The sequence below is a fragment of the Opisthorchis viverrini genome (genome assembly GCF_000715545.1).
Source record: "Opisthorchis viverrini unplaced genomic scaffold opera_v5_278, whole genome shotgun sequence".
Taxonomy (NCBI): Eukaryota; Metazoa; Platyhelminthes; class Trematoda; order Opisthorchiida; family Opisthorchiidae; genus Opisthorchis; species Opisthorchis viverrini.
The window spans coordinates 605,718-624,603 of NW_008751938.1; the positions used below are offsets into that span (position 1 = coordinate 605,718).

Genomic DNA, 18,886 nt, shown 5'->3' on the forward strand with positions numbered 1-18,886 from the left:
GACACATCTTCCAGTGTCTCTAAAGTACAGGCGTATGCTGTTTTTTCTCCTGCATCCACACCATACTGTTTAGCTAAAAAAAATACCCTGTAATTTTACTCTGTACAGCAAGGTTGTCCACTTCGTAAGCGACTGCGGATGGCACTTTTGTTCACACTGAACTGCGAACAGGTCTACAGAAGGCCTGTCTGACAAAGTGCGCTATTAAGTAAAATCATGAGACCTTACTGTGAGTCTGCATGGATATTCGTTAAAACAGATTTGGTCGATTTTTCCAACTGCTTCCTGCTAATTAACAGGAACGAAACCATTTGTAGTAAATGCACCTTTTGGTGCATCAAAACCGCTTGACGTATGAGACAGACTATCGTTGATTTGCACTTAGTTCTCCATGAATGGTTTTTTGCGTTCAAGCTATGTAGAATGTGGGCCTATACGAATAATTTATTACAAGCTAGCAAGGACGTTCATGAAACAAGTCGAGGATACTGCGTTGGTGACAGGTGCAGGGTCTAGGAAGTCAGTCTGGGAAGAGAAATGGCAAACTGATGTATCGCGAGTGACCGTCTATTGGTTACGCCTGCACTGAGATTGCCAGACAACGCGCTAGAGAGAAGACAGGGAACTCGGGACACGGCTGTATGGTCAGGACAAAACATACAAAGCGTCTGCGTAAATATATAGCATGACTATAAGATCCGGACGGTTATGGATCTCACAGGACGATTGCGACTATTGGATTATACGCAGTTCGCAGCCAGTAGTCAATAGGAGCAGACAGACGTGGGGCAGCAGATGATATATTTAGGACTGACAGGAACTGGTTAATCAACAATGACGCAATCAGCAGGAGCGGGAAGTAGTCACTGACGCAGCACGAATTTATATAGGGCAGTCTGACAGTGTGAATTGGCCGTAACGGCGCAGGAGTCAGTACGTTTGGGATGTGAGGGACTGTCCTTCGGTCGGCGTCGACGCAGCCGTTCGTGTCGCGTGACAGGTCAGATTACGCGGTTTCGTCCGTTTAAACCAAAGCTCAGCAAAGGCTATCTGGCATGCGTGATACATGGGTAATATAAAATACTCGGCTGTCCGGGTGTCAGGTCGGTGTGGTCGGTTGCGCGTTCGCCTGCCGCCCGGAGGATCCGAGTTCAATACCCGGTCGGCCGCTTTTCCGTCGGAGTGGGCGCCCAAAATAGGTGCGATCGAGGCGAACTTGCAGGCAATGACGGACGGGCAACAAAATATTGGCATCACTTACTGAGGGATAAGCAGACCTTAAGTAGGAACAAAACGGGGGAAAAACGAGCAGCAAGAAAACGAAACGATGTCATAACAAACAGGTGTAAGTCATGTTACTCATGAGTAGTCAAAAAACAAGGAAAGTTACCCTTGTTCACCGTTGCTTCACAGGGGGAATCAACAATGACTAAATATGATCGTTCACTTGTTCGTTCTGTACAGCCAATGGCGGTGTCCCGGTCGTGAACAGTCTCAGGCCCACTACGGTCGTCATATGTTGCTAAGCCGTGTTTGGTGAGAGCCGCCAGCTCACCAAATTTCCGGACGTGTCGTATCGATGGTGACCTTGAGGATGCGTCACTCTCTGTACATGTGCTTTTTTCACGTCTGGGCTCGTCCTGACACAAACGTTGAAGCTTCTAGTTGGTCGTTCAGCCCACCACTTTTACCGACGATCTCAGACCATAACGATAGAAATCGACAATTCCTTCCTTACAGTACTTGTCGGTGCTTTGGTGCTACATGGTTTTTGTGGTACGCTAAGCCTCAGCGGTATACTGAATGAATCCTAAATAATTCGGTCTAGAAATTAACCAGTTTGTCAACTGATATAGATCCTTTTCAATCAGCTGGAAAATGTTTGGGATGTAGATCCCCATTAGTTGACGTGATCTCCAAACTGGGTTCCGATCTCTGGTTCATTACGAGCAATGCAAATCCACTCCTGACCAGATTAGTTAATGTATGCTGTCAATACCGACGGATACGGGTGTTGCATAAAGGGCCAATGATGTCTAATAGTCCTGAGAGACCTACTTAGTAGAGATGTGCAATTCTAACTAGACCAGACAAAGGCAGTTCTCCTTGGTGAGAAGGAAACATAGACAAAGCGTGTCGAGGACATGGGATGGACGATAAAAAGAGTGGGACATTGGAAATCGACTGCTTAAAACATCTGGCAAAAATTATCAGCAAGAAAACCTGGGGCAAACAAGCACGCTTATTCATCGCATGTGCATGCTTCCAAAAATCCACAGGTACGGCTGTCCGCTATTTGCTATACTTGATAACAGCAGCTCCACTTACTGGTTGAAAAGTCTGAACACCTGCGGAAACAGCCGTGTTCCCACAATCTTCAGGACACATCGTTCACTGCATTCACAATATCGGTAAAAATCAGATGTGTTTCTTAAATGTCCCATCCATTTTTACCCCTGATCCAACCTGTAACTTTGTTACCCAAGGAAATATCATCTTAAGTTGTCTTTATGATTTATGTTGAACGTACGCTATTTACTCCATGGATCCAGCATTAGAAATGAGACTCCATGGGGACTTTGCCTGACCCATCAACCCCTTATTCAAACAAACTTCTAGTTTAGGGGCAACATTCTGATGACACTTCTACCATCTTCTGCTGATATGTGGGGGTTTCGATTGATATTCCGTCCTCCATATAAAGTGTATCTATACCAAACAGCCCAAAGTGCATAATTAACGAGACTCTAGAGAGATTCAAACCCACGCCCTCCCGGCTGGTGACTGAACACTGATAAAAAAACTAATAAAATAACACATGATTCACTCATTGATACACAGGAGCTACTTCACCCCGTAATTTGACCAATCCAGTATCCCTATTTGCTGTGGTAGTGAGGTCGGCGACCACTTTTAATTCCTTGATGTCGTGTCGAATAAGAGAACGAACGGTACATTTCAGAGACGAATTTACCGAAAATCGACATGGTAAGATCAGTACACAAGTTTCCAACAATAATCACGTCCACTAACACAGACTTCCGAGCTTCTTTTGCATAGGTACCCGGTTCTCATGAGAACGGGGTACCGTATCCTTCAATTCAACATACGCTGCAGGTTTTCCAAGTTGAAACGGGTTGACATACGATGCTTAATGACCGCCTATATGACGGCGGTTACCATATCGCGAAGTCCATAATGAATTACAACGAACCTGTGGATCTCGCGATTTTTTGGCAGATAAAAGCGGGAGCAGTAAAAAAGTCCCAGCTTTGGCTCATCAGCAGTACTGTCTCACTTTGTACCTACCAAGCCAAGAGTCATTTGACAAGCACAGCACCCCAACATATCAACGGCCGCTAGATTCTTTTCTAAACGAAGACAGTTGATGCCGTAACATTATCTATGAAGAGAATCCCTTGACACCCTTGAGTTTAGGATCGACGTATATATTGCGGCTTGTTCGTGTTGTCCTGGGTCGACTGAAGTGAATCCGTTTGGTAACATAAGTGTTGATGGAAGTTCGTCTGCGTCGATCAGTGTAAAATGGCCTTTGGATTTCGGGCTTGAAGAGCCACAGCATCCACTTCTATCCAGCCATCCATTCGAACGCCTGCTTTAATTACGAACAGACCGGCTACGAGTCTCAAGCATCGAGTAGGTTGCAGCATATTTTCTATTGCATGATGCAAATCCGTAGCATGTTTCGTTGCTTTTCAAATAGTGATGATAACAAGAAAATTGTGTCGATAGTGTAGTGTGATGATTCTGCTGGAAGCGATGAACCCCAAATTTTATGGTGCATTTTCCCAAGTGGACTGCTCTGTGCACATCCCATACATCCAATCTTGGCAATAACCCCGTGGAAGGCGCCCATCGTTTCATAAAGCGCGACAATTCGGAAAGGCAATGTAAATCGTGTTGAATAATTCAATGGGCGTTATGCCTTTGACCAAGCGAAGTTCAAGCAATTAATCAGTTGGATGACAGTCTTGGACGATATGGTAGAAGTAGACCAAATATATCCTCGAATGGTTTCAAAGACAACTTGTTTGTTTCAGTTGAATATCGTGGATTCATTATCGGTGATTTAACACTCTGACCGTCTAGGGTAGTTTCGTTGAGAATAGCAAAACCCAACGCCTTCATACTAATCAGTAAAGCTGCATCCACCCGCTTTCCGTTTAGAATAGGAGAAAGCAGATAAATAACCTCTTCTGTGTACTTACAAATCCTTATTCCTGGTCTAGCGTATACCCGTTTGCTGTGCGTCGGACCTATTGGGGAAGAACTATGTGTGTACAATGCTATGCATTCACCGGTGTGAGCTGAAAGGATACCTCGAAACATCGCATGAATGGAACGTCGATCAAGTCAGTTCTGGCCAACTCCTTAAGTTGTATGCACTCTGACGAGATCCGACAAAGCAAACTTTTTCATCCGTGGATCGTCTGATATAATAACATCGTGCAGTTGACTTGTGGTCTCCAGTATCTGATCTTCCACTGGATCCCACTGCAAAGCCAACTGCCCTCACACACCACTGGTAGGTACAGCTAGCCAGAAGGACAGAAAACGCCAAAGTTATCAGATTAGGAAAATTCGGATGTAACGGAAGTGGGACACACTCATCCTGACCGAAGGATCGTAGTCCAAAAGCACACATGTGTCGTGAAAAAATTACACCAGCGATTCAGTGTATAATTCTACTACAGTATTTAACACTATTGTTTTGGATCATCATACGAACGTACAGTCAGACTTCATGTACAAACCAGTGTTGAGTAGCCTATGTCCTTTGGCATTTGCCTTTTCGCCGGATAGTATAGGTGTATTTCTTTCGGTGGTCGCTCTCGTGTCAAAAATAAATTCTGCTGCTCCCATAGTATATCAGGAGCGTAAAAGTACTCTACTCCTTCTCATGCGATACCCCTCCATTTCTTCTCTGAGTTGCGTCATACATTCCTACCATAAATATCTAGCGAGATGCAATAAGCTTGTATCAGATGTCTAATGCAAGAAAAAGCCCGACTCTTTGGTTCAAACGTGAACTGATGGCCTATACAGACGAAGACGTTTTGAACAGTCTGACATCACAGATATTGCATACCCTAGATAATGCGTCGCTGGAAACTTAGTCGTGGTTGGCAATGAGTAAAAACTGTAAAAAAAATATGAAAACAGCTGCGTGTCTTCAACTCCTTCGCCCCACTTAGTCGTGGCAATGAGTAAAAACTGTAAAAAAAATATGAAAACAGCTGCGTGTCTTCAACTCCTTCGCCCCGCACAATGTAACAACCAACACCCTAGTTGCTGGTGTTTCTTGCGTGTTTTAGAACTACTGGTTGTTGGGGATTTCTTTATACTGATGTCGATATACGGATTTTCCATATTTGACTGTTGTGCCCAGGCTGGGTCGCACAGTGAATGAATAGCGAATTACACTACTTGACCACTGCTTGCATACCAGCAAGGAACGCGCGTACGACATGTCACCCCCAACTCATCAGAGCCGGAGCTTGCTTTGCGTTCGTTGCGACACCGACGTGGGTTGTATGTAGGCGGCTAGCTCCCGCTTCCACAAAACTTTCCAGTATATCGCTCAGTACTCTCTACTTTCTTGGAATTCGCTGGGCTGAGTTCACACGTTACTAACACGAGGCGAAACCGAAGGGTACAATCGGTTCAGATGGAAGGGACGGTGGTCAGTAAAGACCACGTGGGATGGCTGAGTGACTGGATCCCTCAGAATCAAGCGACCTAGAAAAGCGCCCATCGTACGATCAAACGGCTGCCGTCCCTTCGCCATTTTACTGAGGAGGCCTGGCTTATGTGAATCCGGTTCTGTGTGAAAACTGAAAATCCATTCTGATGTGCCTCTTTATACCATTTCGATAAGTAATCGTTCCAAAAAATTTCCCAGCACCAGTGTTGTTGCACTTCAACCAACCTCCATAAGCGGGCTAGGAAAGATTGTCCCTCGAACTTGAAAGTATACAGGGGTTTGACTGTCAACACTCAACGAAAAATTGATATCGGCATCTTACCAACTTCCGACTACTCAGCTCCTGTATGGATGAATGCAAGCCTAAGCAGCCCACTTGCATAAGCTGATTTTCAGCCAAACATCTTTCAGTTGGGGTGCACAATCTAAGAAAGGATTTGTATAACGATTTGGTTTTGATGGGATGCTCACCTGGAACCCAACTGAATCTCTGGATTATGATGTCTTTCAGCAACTGCTGCACCAGAACGCTTCATGTCCATAAACGAGAGATGCAGCTGGATTCCAGGTGAGTCTCCCCTCAAAGCCAAATTGGCAAGCAAATGAGTATAGTTCGCTAACTTCGTGCAATTTGGGTTCAAGCAAAACATAAGATTGACGGAAACTGGAGGACTGCGCCTATCTGATGGGCCAGAAGAAGGGCGACACCGGTCGTGGGCTGTCGAAGAATGTTCAACAACCTTATGAGTAGTGTATTACATCCACATACGGATTCCTCTAATTATTTAGCGGTTGTCTTAACCATCCGTTGTCTTCATCCGTTGGTCCACATACTACACTATAAGAATTCCGTAAAATTATTGACACATGGTAGTTTTCAGAAGCCAGTTAAAACTATCTAATGATACAGATTCTGCAGCTGCCTACTGGTTCAACGAAAGCCAGAAAGGTAGCTAGGCACAATCTAACAATCCACCCTCGAAGAGGTTATCTTGAGGGCTACAGAACTCATAAACCATTCGTGCATCTTTTGACAAGTGGTGTGCAGAAACCTGGGTTATGGACACCAATGGGGGCACGCGGTAAATCCGAATAACAAGGTCTTCAGTCAAGATCAAGCAAGATGGTCGAAACTCGGTCCAACTTCCGTTCACACATCTAGCTTACTTTGACGTGAACGCATTGGTTGACGGTCTGTGTGCCTTCTATTGGGACCATAATGACAGAAATGTGGGCTTGCAATTTGTACTTCTGTCAACCTGAGTTTTGACTTGAAGCTTGTTGAATAGGGTGTAATCTTCCACCGGCAACAAGGCTCATAAATCATCCATTTTAAAGGTAACTGTCGGAGGTGATGTAATATCATCTCAGTCACCTTCTCTAATACAACCCAGAAACAGAATTATATGGTCGTCCCTGATTCCAAAGTTAAATACACACAGCTAACCCAAAGCTTGGGAAAAACGAAACAGAATCTCAGCAAAGTTATGCGATCAACCTGATCTCTGACCTTGAGCTGTTAAACTAATAACCACTGGTTTCGTGCGCAAATCACATCTACTCAACTATAAAACGCTCAGAAATAAACAAGATCAAGATTATTTCAGAGAATGTCTTTATTCATTGATCCCACCTAGTCTTTGGAACTTTGGTGGAAGCGCAGTTTCCCTGTGTTCACAAATGACGTGATAGATTGCAGCAAAAGCCCGGATACTTTTCGAGTACGTCAAAGGTTGCCCAAGGAAACTACTGAGCACTACTGAGTATATGGTCTAAATGAGGAGTTGCATTTCTCTACCGCCCATTTCAGTCATGTGGTTTTTGAATGACCCATCAAATACATAACACTGCTTGAATTTTTTGGGGGAAGCTTTGTCGTTCCACAACAGAAGTAACCTTTCTCATAGTTTTTCCTAAGGGTTTAAAGCTGTTCATCCTCAACTGCAACGTTACATATTCCTGAACCAGCGGCTCTCAACCGAGGGGATCCCTGCCTTGGGAGGAGGTAAAAGGGAGTTGAGGCCTCAATGTTTGAAGACAGTGACAGGTGGAATATTGAGTTAAATCCGATTCATTAGGTGTCTTATCACTTGAAGTCGATCGTCACTATTTTCTTATATTTTCGTTTTTGCGATTTCCACAAACCACAGACGTTGAAACGTCTGTAGTTGATAGAACCGCGCTTAACTCCCTTTATTTGTCAGTTTAACTTTATCATTTAAGTAATGCATGGATGAAAGGATAGCACGTTCCTAAACCAACTGTCTTTACTTTGTTAGTACAAGACAGAAGTATTGTCTGACCTCTTGTTTGAATCCCACCAGAGCTGCAGATTCCACAAATAAATGGGGTTTCAACACCTTTTGAGACCAAAGAAGACCGGTCAAAGTAATTCAGAAATGTGTGATGATTTTCTGTCCATCGTAGCCTCACCACTCTAGACAATAGGTACTTCCTAACGAACGGTCGAGTAGCCGGTAAGGGAGGCTGACAGCGTGCGCAGTCGATAGGGCATAAAAACTGTGGTCCGATATTGCATATTTGTGCTTAGCTTAATATGAGAGGATAGTATTTGGCTGATAGATTGCTTATCAGAGTTCAATTTTGCCATGAACTGTCAGTTTGTTCACTCAACGACAGGGTTTACATCAGCTCTTCAGCCTTTATCATTCTCCGGTTGACCGTGCTCTACAATGGACCCGTCAAGCCGCGTCAAGGCCGTTCTTCATGTAAGAAAACCAGGCTTATTTATTCCACTAACCATTTATCCTATACCCCGGTAACCATAATAAATAACGTGATTTGTGGTACTACTGAGGAGGTAGTCGAGTCTGATGTGAATCCCTGTTGAGTAGAACTTGACTTCGTGATAATTCACCCGTATGTTTGATTACTCCGTCCACGTACTTTTGATCTCCGCTTGTTTTGCTCGTCTGTACGCGCCATATTGGCCGTCCTGTCCGACACTGGTATATTACATTTTTGAATGTGCGCAACTAGCCTACATATCCATGCGTGTTCTTGCCCCGTTTGCTGATCGTGCCCTGACCTGTTCAGTCGTGATTTCCGTGTCATCGCACCGCCAAGTGCATGTGCGCAACTAGCCTACCTATCCATGCGTGTTCCTGCCCCGTTTGCTGATCGTGCCCTGACCTATTCTGTCGTGATTTCCGTGTCATCGCACCGCCAATCAGAATCACGAGTGTCCTCGCAAGGGACAACCGCAACCCACACTACATTCCGCTCGCCGTTGTGTGGCGCGCGGACCTTGACACTGCATTGTGTCGGTCAGTGATAGAGTTGTACACTTGTTGACACTACGAATGTGGTTTGCTGTATAAATATGCTTCGTTCTGTGTAACTAGTATCGTAGACTTTTGAGCGTAATTCTTCGTTTTGATTTTTGGGATCGTCAAACCTACGGGTGACTCAGGGTTTCGTACCGTGAAACCACAACATTCCTTGTCTCAAGGTCTGTGTCGCTGAATAAAATGACGCTGGATGACTGCAGACAGCAGGGCGATTTTCCTGTTTGGAAAACGGTAGTTCATACAATACCTAAGGGTATTAAACACAGAGCAATCAGCTGGTCTAGGCATCCTCTTCATTGTCAAACGAAAACCGCGTACGCACGTCACATTAGTAGCTGTCGTCATCTTGTTTCTCGATTAAGTCGGTTTTTGTGAGACGATGAGGGATCTCGACGTCTGATATGCTTTTCTTATCTCCAGGTAGCACAAGTGATCTTCTGTTGATTTCTGTGGACCAATGGTGATCTGTGCTGACTACTGAGTGTGAGTAGTGTGGTTTACACCCGTTTAATATACCGCCGCTTCGTTTCCTTGCAGCTCGTTTCCTCAGTCTGCTTGTCCTTTGGTAACTGATGTCAAGATTTGTTGCCTGTTGATTTTCGCTTGCAAATTCGCTTCAAATCTACCTATTTTCGAGTGTCTGCTCTGACGCAGAAACGGTCCTTTCTTATAGGACGAAATTTCCACTTGCAACAAATCCAGAAATTTTCTCACTACCAGTATGTTACTTCTCAGAAGGGGAAGGTTTTACCTTATTTTCGGTTTGATAATACCATTTTCAGGCCCACAAGCAGACACTCTCGTGGGCCTTTTGGTCCACGTTGACTACGAATTCACCTATCAGACTCATCGACCATGTGCCCGAACCGTTATATGAGGGCTACACTGTGAGCAGAATCTTGAGGTAATGTCACCTCTAATGAAGTGATACAAATAGGGCATTTTACTAAGAAAAACGAAATAGCTCAATTATCACTGGCCCGTTTTACCTCAGACAGGCACAAGCGCTTAGGACGGGTCCTAGATGGTATGTTTACAAAAAGTGCAGAGTAGAAGTTTCGCCTTATTAGTAGCACAGTCAAAATAACCGAAATTTGCCCATAACTCACAACTGGTCTCGTCCTGTTGTGTCCGCATGTGTGATGACTGATTGCGAGAAAAATCTGGCCAAGGGGTGGGATGTCGTCCATTGCGATGTCTGGACGCATCATTTTGACTCACATGCCTAACTAGAGTGTAGGTCCGCTCTCGGAAAGGTTACATGCGCTGCGCTATCCTGACAGTGACGGCTGATAGTTAATCTGATACGTACAAAGGACTGATACGCAATTTATTCCAACTGTTTTGGCTGATGATGGTAGGTTGCCGAAATGACTGCCTTCTATCCGAACTATCGGAGTTGGGAGATAGTTCAGGTGGTCAGATGACAAATATGTTTTTCAAAAAGTTCAATCAAAACTGTAGTTCTGTTGAGTGTGCACGTATCGGTTCTTACTGCAACTAATCACGGACAAAAAACGCAGTTTATTGACTGCTTAACCTACGTCACAACTGTCACTTACAAACCCAAAGTAAAACAAAGGTATCTGTTGATCTTCTTATTGCCTGGTTCTACGAAAAAAACGAGAAAATAGCACCACTTGTGCAGTAAGCCACGGGCATGTTGGTTAGTAATGCTGTGTTCTTGGATATTTTTAGTTTTTTCTTTATATTCCACTAACAGGCACTACGTCTTCCTAGTGCCGGGTTCTATGAAAAAAAAACGAGAAAATAGCACTCCTTGTGCAGTAAGCCACGGACATGTTGGCTAGTAATGCTGTGTTCTTGGGTATTTTTAGTCTTTTCTTTATATTCCACTAACAGGCACTACAACCTGAATTTGGAAGTGGGTTCTTCTCCATTATCGAGTTTCTTTATTTGGACTTTGGCTTGTATGTAGATCTACAGTGCATTACAGCGACGGTCCACGATCATACGTACTCATTGAGCCATGGGTTTGATAGACTGAGCGACACAAAACCCATAAATAGAAAACAATCAAAAGATCTCAGCATCTTTATCAGTGACACCGTCCAGCATCCCTGATGGGATGCAATCAAATTTGTACATATATCCATCAATCCGTCGTTCCGCCAGTGGAAGATAGGGTTGTGTTCTCCCCCACCATGTTGTGACTTACCCTGATTCCAAACAATATGTCCCTCCTATATGTTTAAACTATTAGTCAAGCTGGTGGGATTGTCTGCCTGTTACACTGAACTGGGACGATGAACCCATCCCTTCAAGAGTTCGTGCCAGATGCGGTCTGCGCCGTCATATCTGCAATCATCTAAACAGGTCCAGATCAATAAGTACACGGGCAATACACTAGCAAGAAAATGAATGGAGGAATTACTATGATGTCAAGTTACATTCAATGCACATAAAATTCAGTGAAACAGACTCCAATAAAATACGAAACAAACAGGTTGGCAGTGAAAACAAACAGACGACCTGAAATGTCGAATCAGCTAATGCTCCCATGGTTCTGAGCGGGGGGGCTCGCTCAGATGATGCTGAAACACAACCACCAGCTGATGTTATTTTGCGCACTATCCAAATCCGTTTTTATCGAACGAAGGTATATCAGTTTCCAACAATGGCAGTCTCAAACACGATAGAATCTCGATGCTTTTAATCTTATTTTAATGGCTGAACACTTGGAATTATTACAGACAGTAAAAAAAGGTGCACTTGACAAAGTCTGCAGTAAAAAAGCAAACACCTAGATTGCAAACTTGGATTCGAACCCCGCATGCATAACAGGCCACCAACTGTTTTAACGTGTGAGCGGTCGGAACAACGCACAACCAGTTTGTGACGCGTCTGTAGTAAAGTGTATAACAGTATGAAATCATGAGGCTTTATCGAGTAAATCGAATAAATTTCTTTATGGGAATGGATGTACAACGTCTACACATTTCTGTTCACCTCGCTCTCGTTTTAACAATCCTGCTGCTGTTCTGGTGCAATCATTCCGGAAAGCGCACACCAAAGGGGGCAAGGATCGGAGTCAATTTGTGCTCTTATTAGAGCTAATCAGCAGTGCATAACTTTGGTCGTAGTGGGACAGTTGGCATGCAAGTTGAGCGTGTTACCGTTACGCCGGCATACGCTGGACGCAGCTGAATTATCACGTTCGAACAGGTAAATCTGACTCGAACCTTGACCCAATGGCTGTCCTGCTGGTGTCGATCGATTACTCCGTCTGCCAAGAGGTTCTTCCAGTCACCTTCATTTCACCTGGTTTCAAGATCAACGGAAATTTCCTCTGTGAACAGTGCATACACGTACCAATTAAATTTGTATTTTCGTTGCATTTTTAAAATGATATTGATTCGGTTTTCGGGTGGGTGATGTTTGTTTGTTAACCAGTGTGCGTTAGGTAGTATAATCCGTCGTAATCGGACGGGGTAAAAGTCAAGTACACCGGTGATTTCCTTCTTCCTAGCACAACTCAGGTTGCTGTTGCCTAACGGAACAGGCTACTCATAAGTTTGATAAAAGCTCTTCGATAGCCCACAGCCGGTTTCGCCCTTCTTGACCTAGGCACAGTCCCCAAAATTCCCTCAACTCCCAAATTGTACGTCATTGGCGAAATGAGCTCATCCGTAAACATGCAGTGGCGATTGTGCATCACATTCAGTTGCAGAATATCACGAACGAGAGATTCAGCCGAGTCTTCTCTTAACACCAGCATGCAAATGAGTGTTAATCATCAATCCTAATTCAGCTTCAGCATTCAGTTGGTAGAGCATGGCTGGAAAATCCGTCTGAGTCCCACGGTGCAGTGAGTATGAGCTACAGGTACCTTAGCAGTAGAACCGGGATGTGGCAGAATGTAAGGTCTCCGTGGCAAAACCAAACCTTGTCACAATAGAACTGTTACTTGTTGTGGGCATTGCAAATGGCCATTCGTAATCACCTTATGCTATATGCAAGATACTATCAAGGGTTTTTCAACGATGTGGGTTTTCTTTGATGTAAGGTTCATCTAAAATATTCCACCATGAATAGGTGTAGCTACAAACTGATGTCTGCCTATGATCCAGTGAAGCAAGAGCGAAGAGCTGTGAAGGTGCTTTTGCGGTTATCCCAAGGTCCAACTTACAAATCGGTGACAAAAGTTTAGAAAATTCCGCCTGACATGTCCCAAAAAGGCAGAAAAGTTCTCGTACTTCTCTGTTTACGGTTCAGCTTATTCGATATGGTGTTACTTACCTCCACTATTCCTGCTCATCATAGACAGCTCCAGATGCTGATTCGAATGGTGCTCAAAACAGAAAGCTGCTGACCATAATGGGCGTCGTAACATCAACTTTATTCTGGTGTTAAGGCGCTTCAAATTTCATGCACAATGAACAGTACTCCTCAGAAAAGACAACTAGATGTCTTAAACTGTATCCTAGGCGGGGAATCTTATCGTGGGAGAGGGCCGCAACACAGACTTGCCGCACTAAAGTGACGTAATTTCACCCGTACTCGAGTGATTTGCAACAGTTTTCATGGGGTTAAGAGGGAATTTCCACTCCGTTTGGTTGATTATCCGATTATCCACGCATGCTAGCGCAACACGACGAACCTGTGTAATGGTTATCAACTCCAAATATCAGACATGACAGTGTAGTCTATTGGCGTTTCGTCCGCTGCTTCATCTAATCGGTACTTCAACTTTCAGCTGTTCAAGAGGACGGTGCCGTGTGATCGCTCAAAGCTAACCTACCAGTAAAGTCCAGTCAAGTTGAACACAATCCACTCATATGACTCGTTAGTGTACCAACTGTGTTGGATAGAAAACAGTCAATCTCGGATGCACTGAGTACCCGAAACCGTATCTCAGCGCCAAGGCAACTTTCCATTGACGAGAGAGAGAAAATGATCGAATGTTCGCAGACACGAACAAATGTAAGATGAAACAAAACGTGACGTTCATGGCGAGCCCAGTCTCCAACAAACCACCTCAACGTTGATCCCTCCAAGTCATACAAATGGAGTTTCAATTCAACAGAGGACACCAAATAGAGAATTGTTAGCTGCACTTGTGATTGTACACACACGCGGTCATGGATGCTAACATGTCAGACATATGACGCAGTTAGCTAACCAACCATGGTTGCCGACTCGTCAGTTGGTTATGATTCGCTTTGCCTCTGATTAGTCATCCCTTGTACTCTTGTGCACAACACGTTGACCCAATGGCTTATAAACTCGCGCTCTTCTTACTAGTGCGGGGCTATTTAGCACTGTGCTGGTAATCAGCTGTCCGAATCGATAGCAACTTATAAGTCTTGGTCGATTGCACAGCGCATTCTTGCTGGAGCGGAAAACCAGCAAGTTNTTAGCACTGTGCTGGTAATCAGCTGTCCGAATCGATAGCAACTTATAAGTCTTGGTCGATTGCACAGCGCATTCCTGCTGGAGCGGAAAACCAGTAAATTTGCACCCTGTGGTCCATGGGGTTGATCCCAGGAGAGGGTACAACCACGGAAAAAAGTTCACTGCCACAGATGTCTGCTCGACAAGTGAGCAGAAAATCCCCAATCTGTTTTTGTAGTGTTTCAGTCTACCTGAGCGTATCTCAACTTCTGTCTGTTTTTGTTTCGGTCATTCATTAGGACCGTTTTCCCAACCGACATACTTGCGAAATCATTCCAAGCCTCACGTTGTCCGAGCTGTTTGTATCCACCTTCGGATCGAAATTTCTTATCACACCCGTTCAGCACCTTTCTAGTCAGGCGGTATTACATCACGAAAGCTGCTTTTTATGTAGCACCTGAAAATTCAGTCAAATACCTTCAAGAACTGGACTGATGGGATACTTTTCACGTGAAACCCAAAGACGGACGAGGCGTGATCCCCTCCGGACGCTTCGTTTAGGTGCACCTCATAACCCCATCAACGCTAGACACAAAACTCTTGGCGACATTTCACTTGACTGTGTAGAACAATTCCAGCGACTTGCCCCCCCCCCCCGGGCTAAGCCTTCAGCGGAGAAGCATCGCATTAAGATTAACCACAACCCTAACTAGGATGATAGTCGTGGAGTTAGAGCAAACGGAGAAGCATCGCATTAAGATTAACCACAACCCTAACTAGGATGATAGTCGTGGAGTTAGAGCAAACGACAGCATGTCAGTAACATAAGGCGACGCCGCCTCCATGGAAAACAGAATTGCCACGTGGCCTTTCCCGGGGCTGTGCACTAACCAGCGGTAGCCACCGATCAGGAGACATCTGAAAAGCCGAGGGCCACTCATGGAAAAACCACCAGCCCCACGACACGCGGATAGTAAGGCGGGTGAACCGGACACAGGGACACGCCACAAAGGAACATGAGACCGGAAAACCTTTGCCGCTGCCGTTTCCACACTGGGAAACCCAAAACCTGCGCGCTTTAAGCTGACGTTACTCCTAGATCTGCATGCTAAGTGTTCAACCCGGGGTTCTGCGAACGGCAGGACAACCAGGTTATCGACATGTGGAAGCCACTTTGAAGAGTCCATACCTCAGAACCAGATTTTGGGGCAAAACATCTTAAACCAAAAACCACCAGTAGTCGGACCACGAGAGCCGAAATTGGGTATCCCGCCTTATCGACCACCAGCGTCGAGTTGCACGCAGGCCTCAATACAATAAGATAGCCAAACACCAGCAGCCCGGATCGAGAACAGCAGCAAACAAAATACCCCTGTGGTCGCGTACCCTACTAAGCTACCAATGATCATGGCTGTCAAACCTAATACAGCCACTATCCTCCCTTTCGCGGACGAAATATCCTCTAACGCCGGAACATCAAACAGCATGTTTTAGCAACTCTCAATACCAAGCTAAAAGCTGGAAAACGAAACTCGGACCCTGTGGTGGGAAATACCAACACCCTGATCATATGAACGAGTAAAAAGACAAGCATGAAACAGATGTTATTTACAAAGCGAACATATGATTAGAAGCACTTGCGGTGGACAATACCAGGACCGGATTCGTCGTACTCTTGCTTCGAGATCCACATCTGTTGGAATGTTGACAGAGAGGCTAGAATTGAACCACCTATCCACACCGAATACTTCCGCTCCGGTGGCGCAACTATCTTGATCTTCATCGTGCTCGGCGCCAACGCAGTAATCTCCTTCTGCATACGATCCGCAATACCCGGATACATCGTAGAACCACCAGACAAAACCGTGTTCGCATACAAATCCTTACGGATATCCACATCACACTTCATGATCGAGTTGTACGTAGTCTCGTGAATACCCGCAGACTCCATCCCAAGGAAACTCGGTTGGAACAACGCCTCCGGACACCTGAAACGCTCGTTACCTATCGTAATCACCTGCCCGTCCGGAAGCTCGTAGCTCTTCTCCAACGACGAACTCGCCGACGCAGTACCCATCTCCTGCTCAAAGTCAAGAGCAACATAGCACAGTTTCTCCTTGATATCACGCACAATCTCACGCTCGGCAGTCGTCGTGAAGCTGTACCCACGTTCCGTCAGGATCTTCATCAGGTAGTCCGTCAAATCACGACCAGCAAGGTCCAAACGAAGTATCGCATGCGGCAACGCATAGCCCTCGTAGATCGGCACCGTATGGGTCACACCATCACCAGAATCAAGCACAATACCCGTAGTACGACCCGACGCGTACAGAGACAACACTGCCTGAATGGCCACGTACATTGCCGGAGCATTGAAAGTCTCAAACATTATCTGCGTCATCTTCTCACGGTTCGCCTTCGGATTCAAAGGGGCCTCGGTCAACAGAACCGGGTGTTCCTCGGGGGCCACACGCAACTCGTTGTAGAAAGTGTGATGCCAGATCTTCTCCATGTCGTCCCAGTTCGTCACAATCCCGTGCTCAATAGGGTACTTCAGCGTCAGAATACCGCGTTTCGATTGGGCCTCATCACCCACATAGCTGTCTTTCTGTCCCATCCCAACCATCACACCTTGATGTCTCGGCCGTCCGACAATCGACGGGAACACAGCACGAGGGGCATCGTCTCCGGCGAATCCGGCCTTGCACATACCCGACCCATTGTCAATCACCAGGGCTGCAACGTCCTCATCACCCATCCTCGAGAGCACAAACTACGACTTGGATATGACCGAGCAAGGCGGTTCAAGCGTTGATTTTTATAGGACACATGGGTTGACGACAAACAACCAATCGTGTAGAGGTAAACGTTAGGCCTTCGTTGTTGCCATATTTGGTCATTTATAAGGCTGAACCAATCATTTGAGTGTGAGCGGGCGTAACTCTCATTCGACGCACTGAAAATCTGGTTACCCATTGGTTCACCGACTTTTCTCTGTCCGTCGTGCTCAACCGGCAACACATGCAATCCACGCGTTGGCTTTCGATCCGAGTGCATGCGTCGTTCGGCTGTACGGTTGCATGTCAACCTGCCCACAGGACAGCGTGTGTCGGTCTCATTTTGGCGTACTGATAGCGGAAGCTGGTCTATGCCAAACTTAGACCGATATCCGGTTTTCGAAGGCTGGCCGAACCTGACGAACAACTGTTCCCGGGCGATTTTCGTTTAAATTACTGGCTCGGCAGCACGTGGCAGTAACAAAAAATTGTGGAGATAATTCGCCAACGAAGCCACTTGACATTTACAGTGACTGTGAGGTGATTATATTTCAAGGACACTGATAGCAGCGCTCTGTCACAGGTTTCCTGTGGTGTGGCTGTTTTTGTCGCAAGTTTACTCTTAATGTAAAGGGTCGGGTCGGCGTTAGTCGAAATTAGAAGGTAGAAGGGATATTGGCAATCTGATTGCATCATATTGCTCAGCGAACAAACCAACGTCTACTGAACTCAGTGTAGTCACGAGTTTTACGGGTATCAACAGTCACGTAATTTTCCATCTCGAATAGGAGGCGCTGTGGTTGTAGTGGACCTTCGTTCTTGAAAGTGTTATTGGCATTCCGTGGCTGCAGTATTAGTGGTATTAGACGCAAGAGGAGTGACCCGAAGTTAATTAGTTCCGACTAATGACATGGCATTTGTTTTTTCACAACTGGTGAAATCCTCTTTCCTTCACCCTGAAGTCGTCACTAAGGCGATGAGCCTACTCAGAGAACAGTCCTGGCCTCAACCAGGCATTTATTTTGACCTTGTAATCAATGCCGCTGTGTCTTGCTACATCGATTGATGAAGAACACCTAGGATTTTCTAACCCAAACATTCTACATCCCGTCAACACTGTAACACAACTTTTGGTGAGTTCAGTCCCAACTGCCTAATTTCCTCTTCCCACAACAGGCTTGGAGGGAAACACTCAAACTTCAACATGCCATATGGTACGCAGCCTTCACACAACTTAAACTGGAAATAATTTCTTCTTTGAATATTTAGATCCGCATGGTTCCCACCTTTTCCCGGCAGTCTTCGATGCACAAGTTCATGGCAAGCAATAATGCAATTTCTCCAATCAAGTCTTCCAAAGTTCTTCACTCACGCATTGACAAACTAGTCCCACAGTTTATCACCCACACCCACCCAATCATTACCTTTGATCAGTTTCCATGGTATTTTACCATTTGGATATGATGCTTTCCTTGTTCTTTTCTTTCAGACGACGGATTGAATTCAATTTCCTTCAAATGAAAGAGTTCTTGCCATCACTATCAAACAACCTTCAGCTTTGCTCTCTGAATACTTCTCATTTCTCCTCCTAAGCGCGAGCTATTCTCTTTCGTGAGTTCAAACCGAGTTCACCAGGAAAATTAACAACACAACGGGACCCGGAAACATGTGAACGCTAGAACCCCCATATAAATTTACCAGCGCCTTTGAACCAACGC

General features: G+C 45.3%; 3 protein-coding genes across 3 annotated transcripts; 1 reads left to right on the forward strand and 2 right to left on the reverse strand.

Moving 5' to 3' along the window:
* Positions 1-1,099: 1,099 nt before the first annotated feature.
* T265_09498 (hypothetical protein) lies at positions 1,100-15,578 on the reverse strand (the record flags this gene model as incomplete). Its single annotated transcript, XM_009175580.1, has 2 exons — positions 1,100-1,277; positions 15,283-15,578. The coding sequence occupies 2 exons, from the start codon at positions 15,576-15,578 to the stop codon at positions 1,100-1,102; spliced, it is 474 nt and encodes a 157-aa protein (XP_009173844.1).
* On the forward strand, positions 14,481-15,709 carry T265_09497 (hypothetical protein; the record flags this gene model as incomplete). Its single annotated transcript, XM_009175579.1, has 2 exons — positions 14,481-14,597; positions 15,491-15,709. Coding segments are annotated over 2 exons (192 nt in total), but the record flags the coding sequence as incomplete, so codon positions are not given.
* Positions 15,710-16,018: 309 nt separating this feature from the next.
* Positions 16,019-17,149, reverse strand: T265_09499 (hypothetical protein; the record flags this gene model as incomplete). The annotated part of the gene is made up of 1 exon (XM_009175581.1): positions 16,019-17,149. The coding sequence occupies one exon, from the start codon at positions 17,147-17,149 to the stop codon at positions 16,019-16,021; it is 1,131 nt and encodes a 376-aa protein (XP_009173845.1).
* Positions 17,150-18,886: the final 1,737 nt, after the last annotated feature.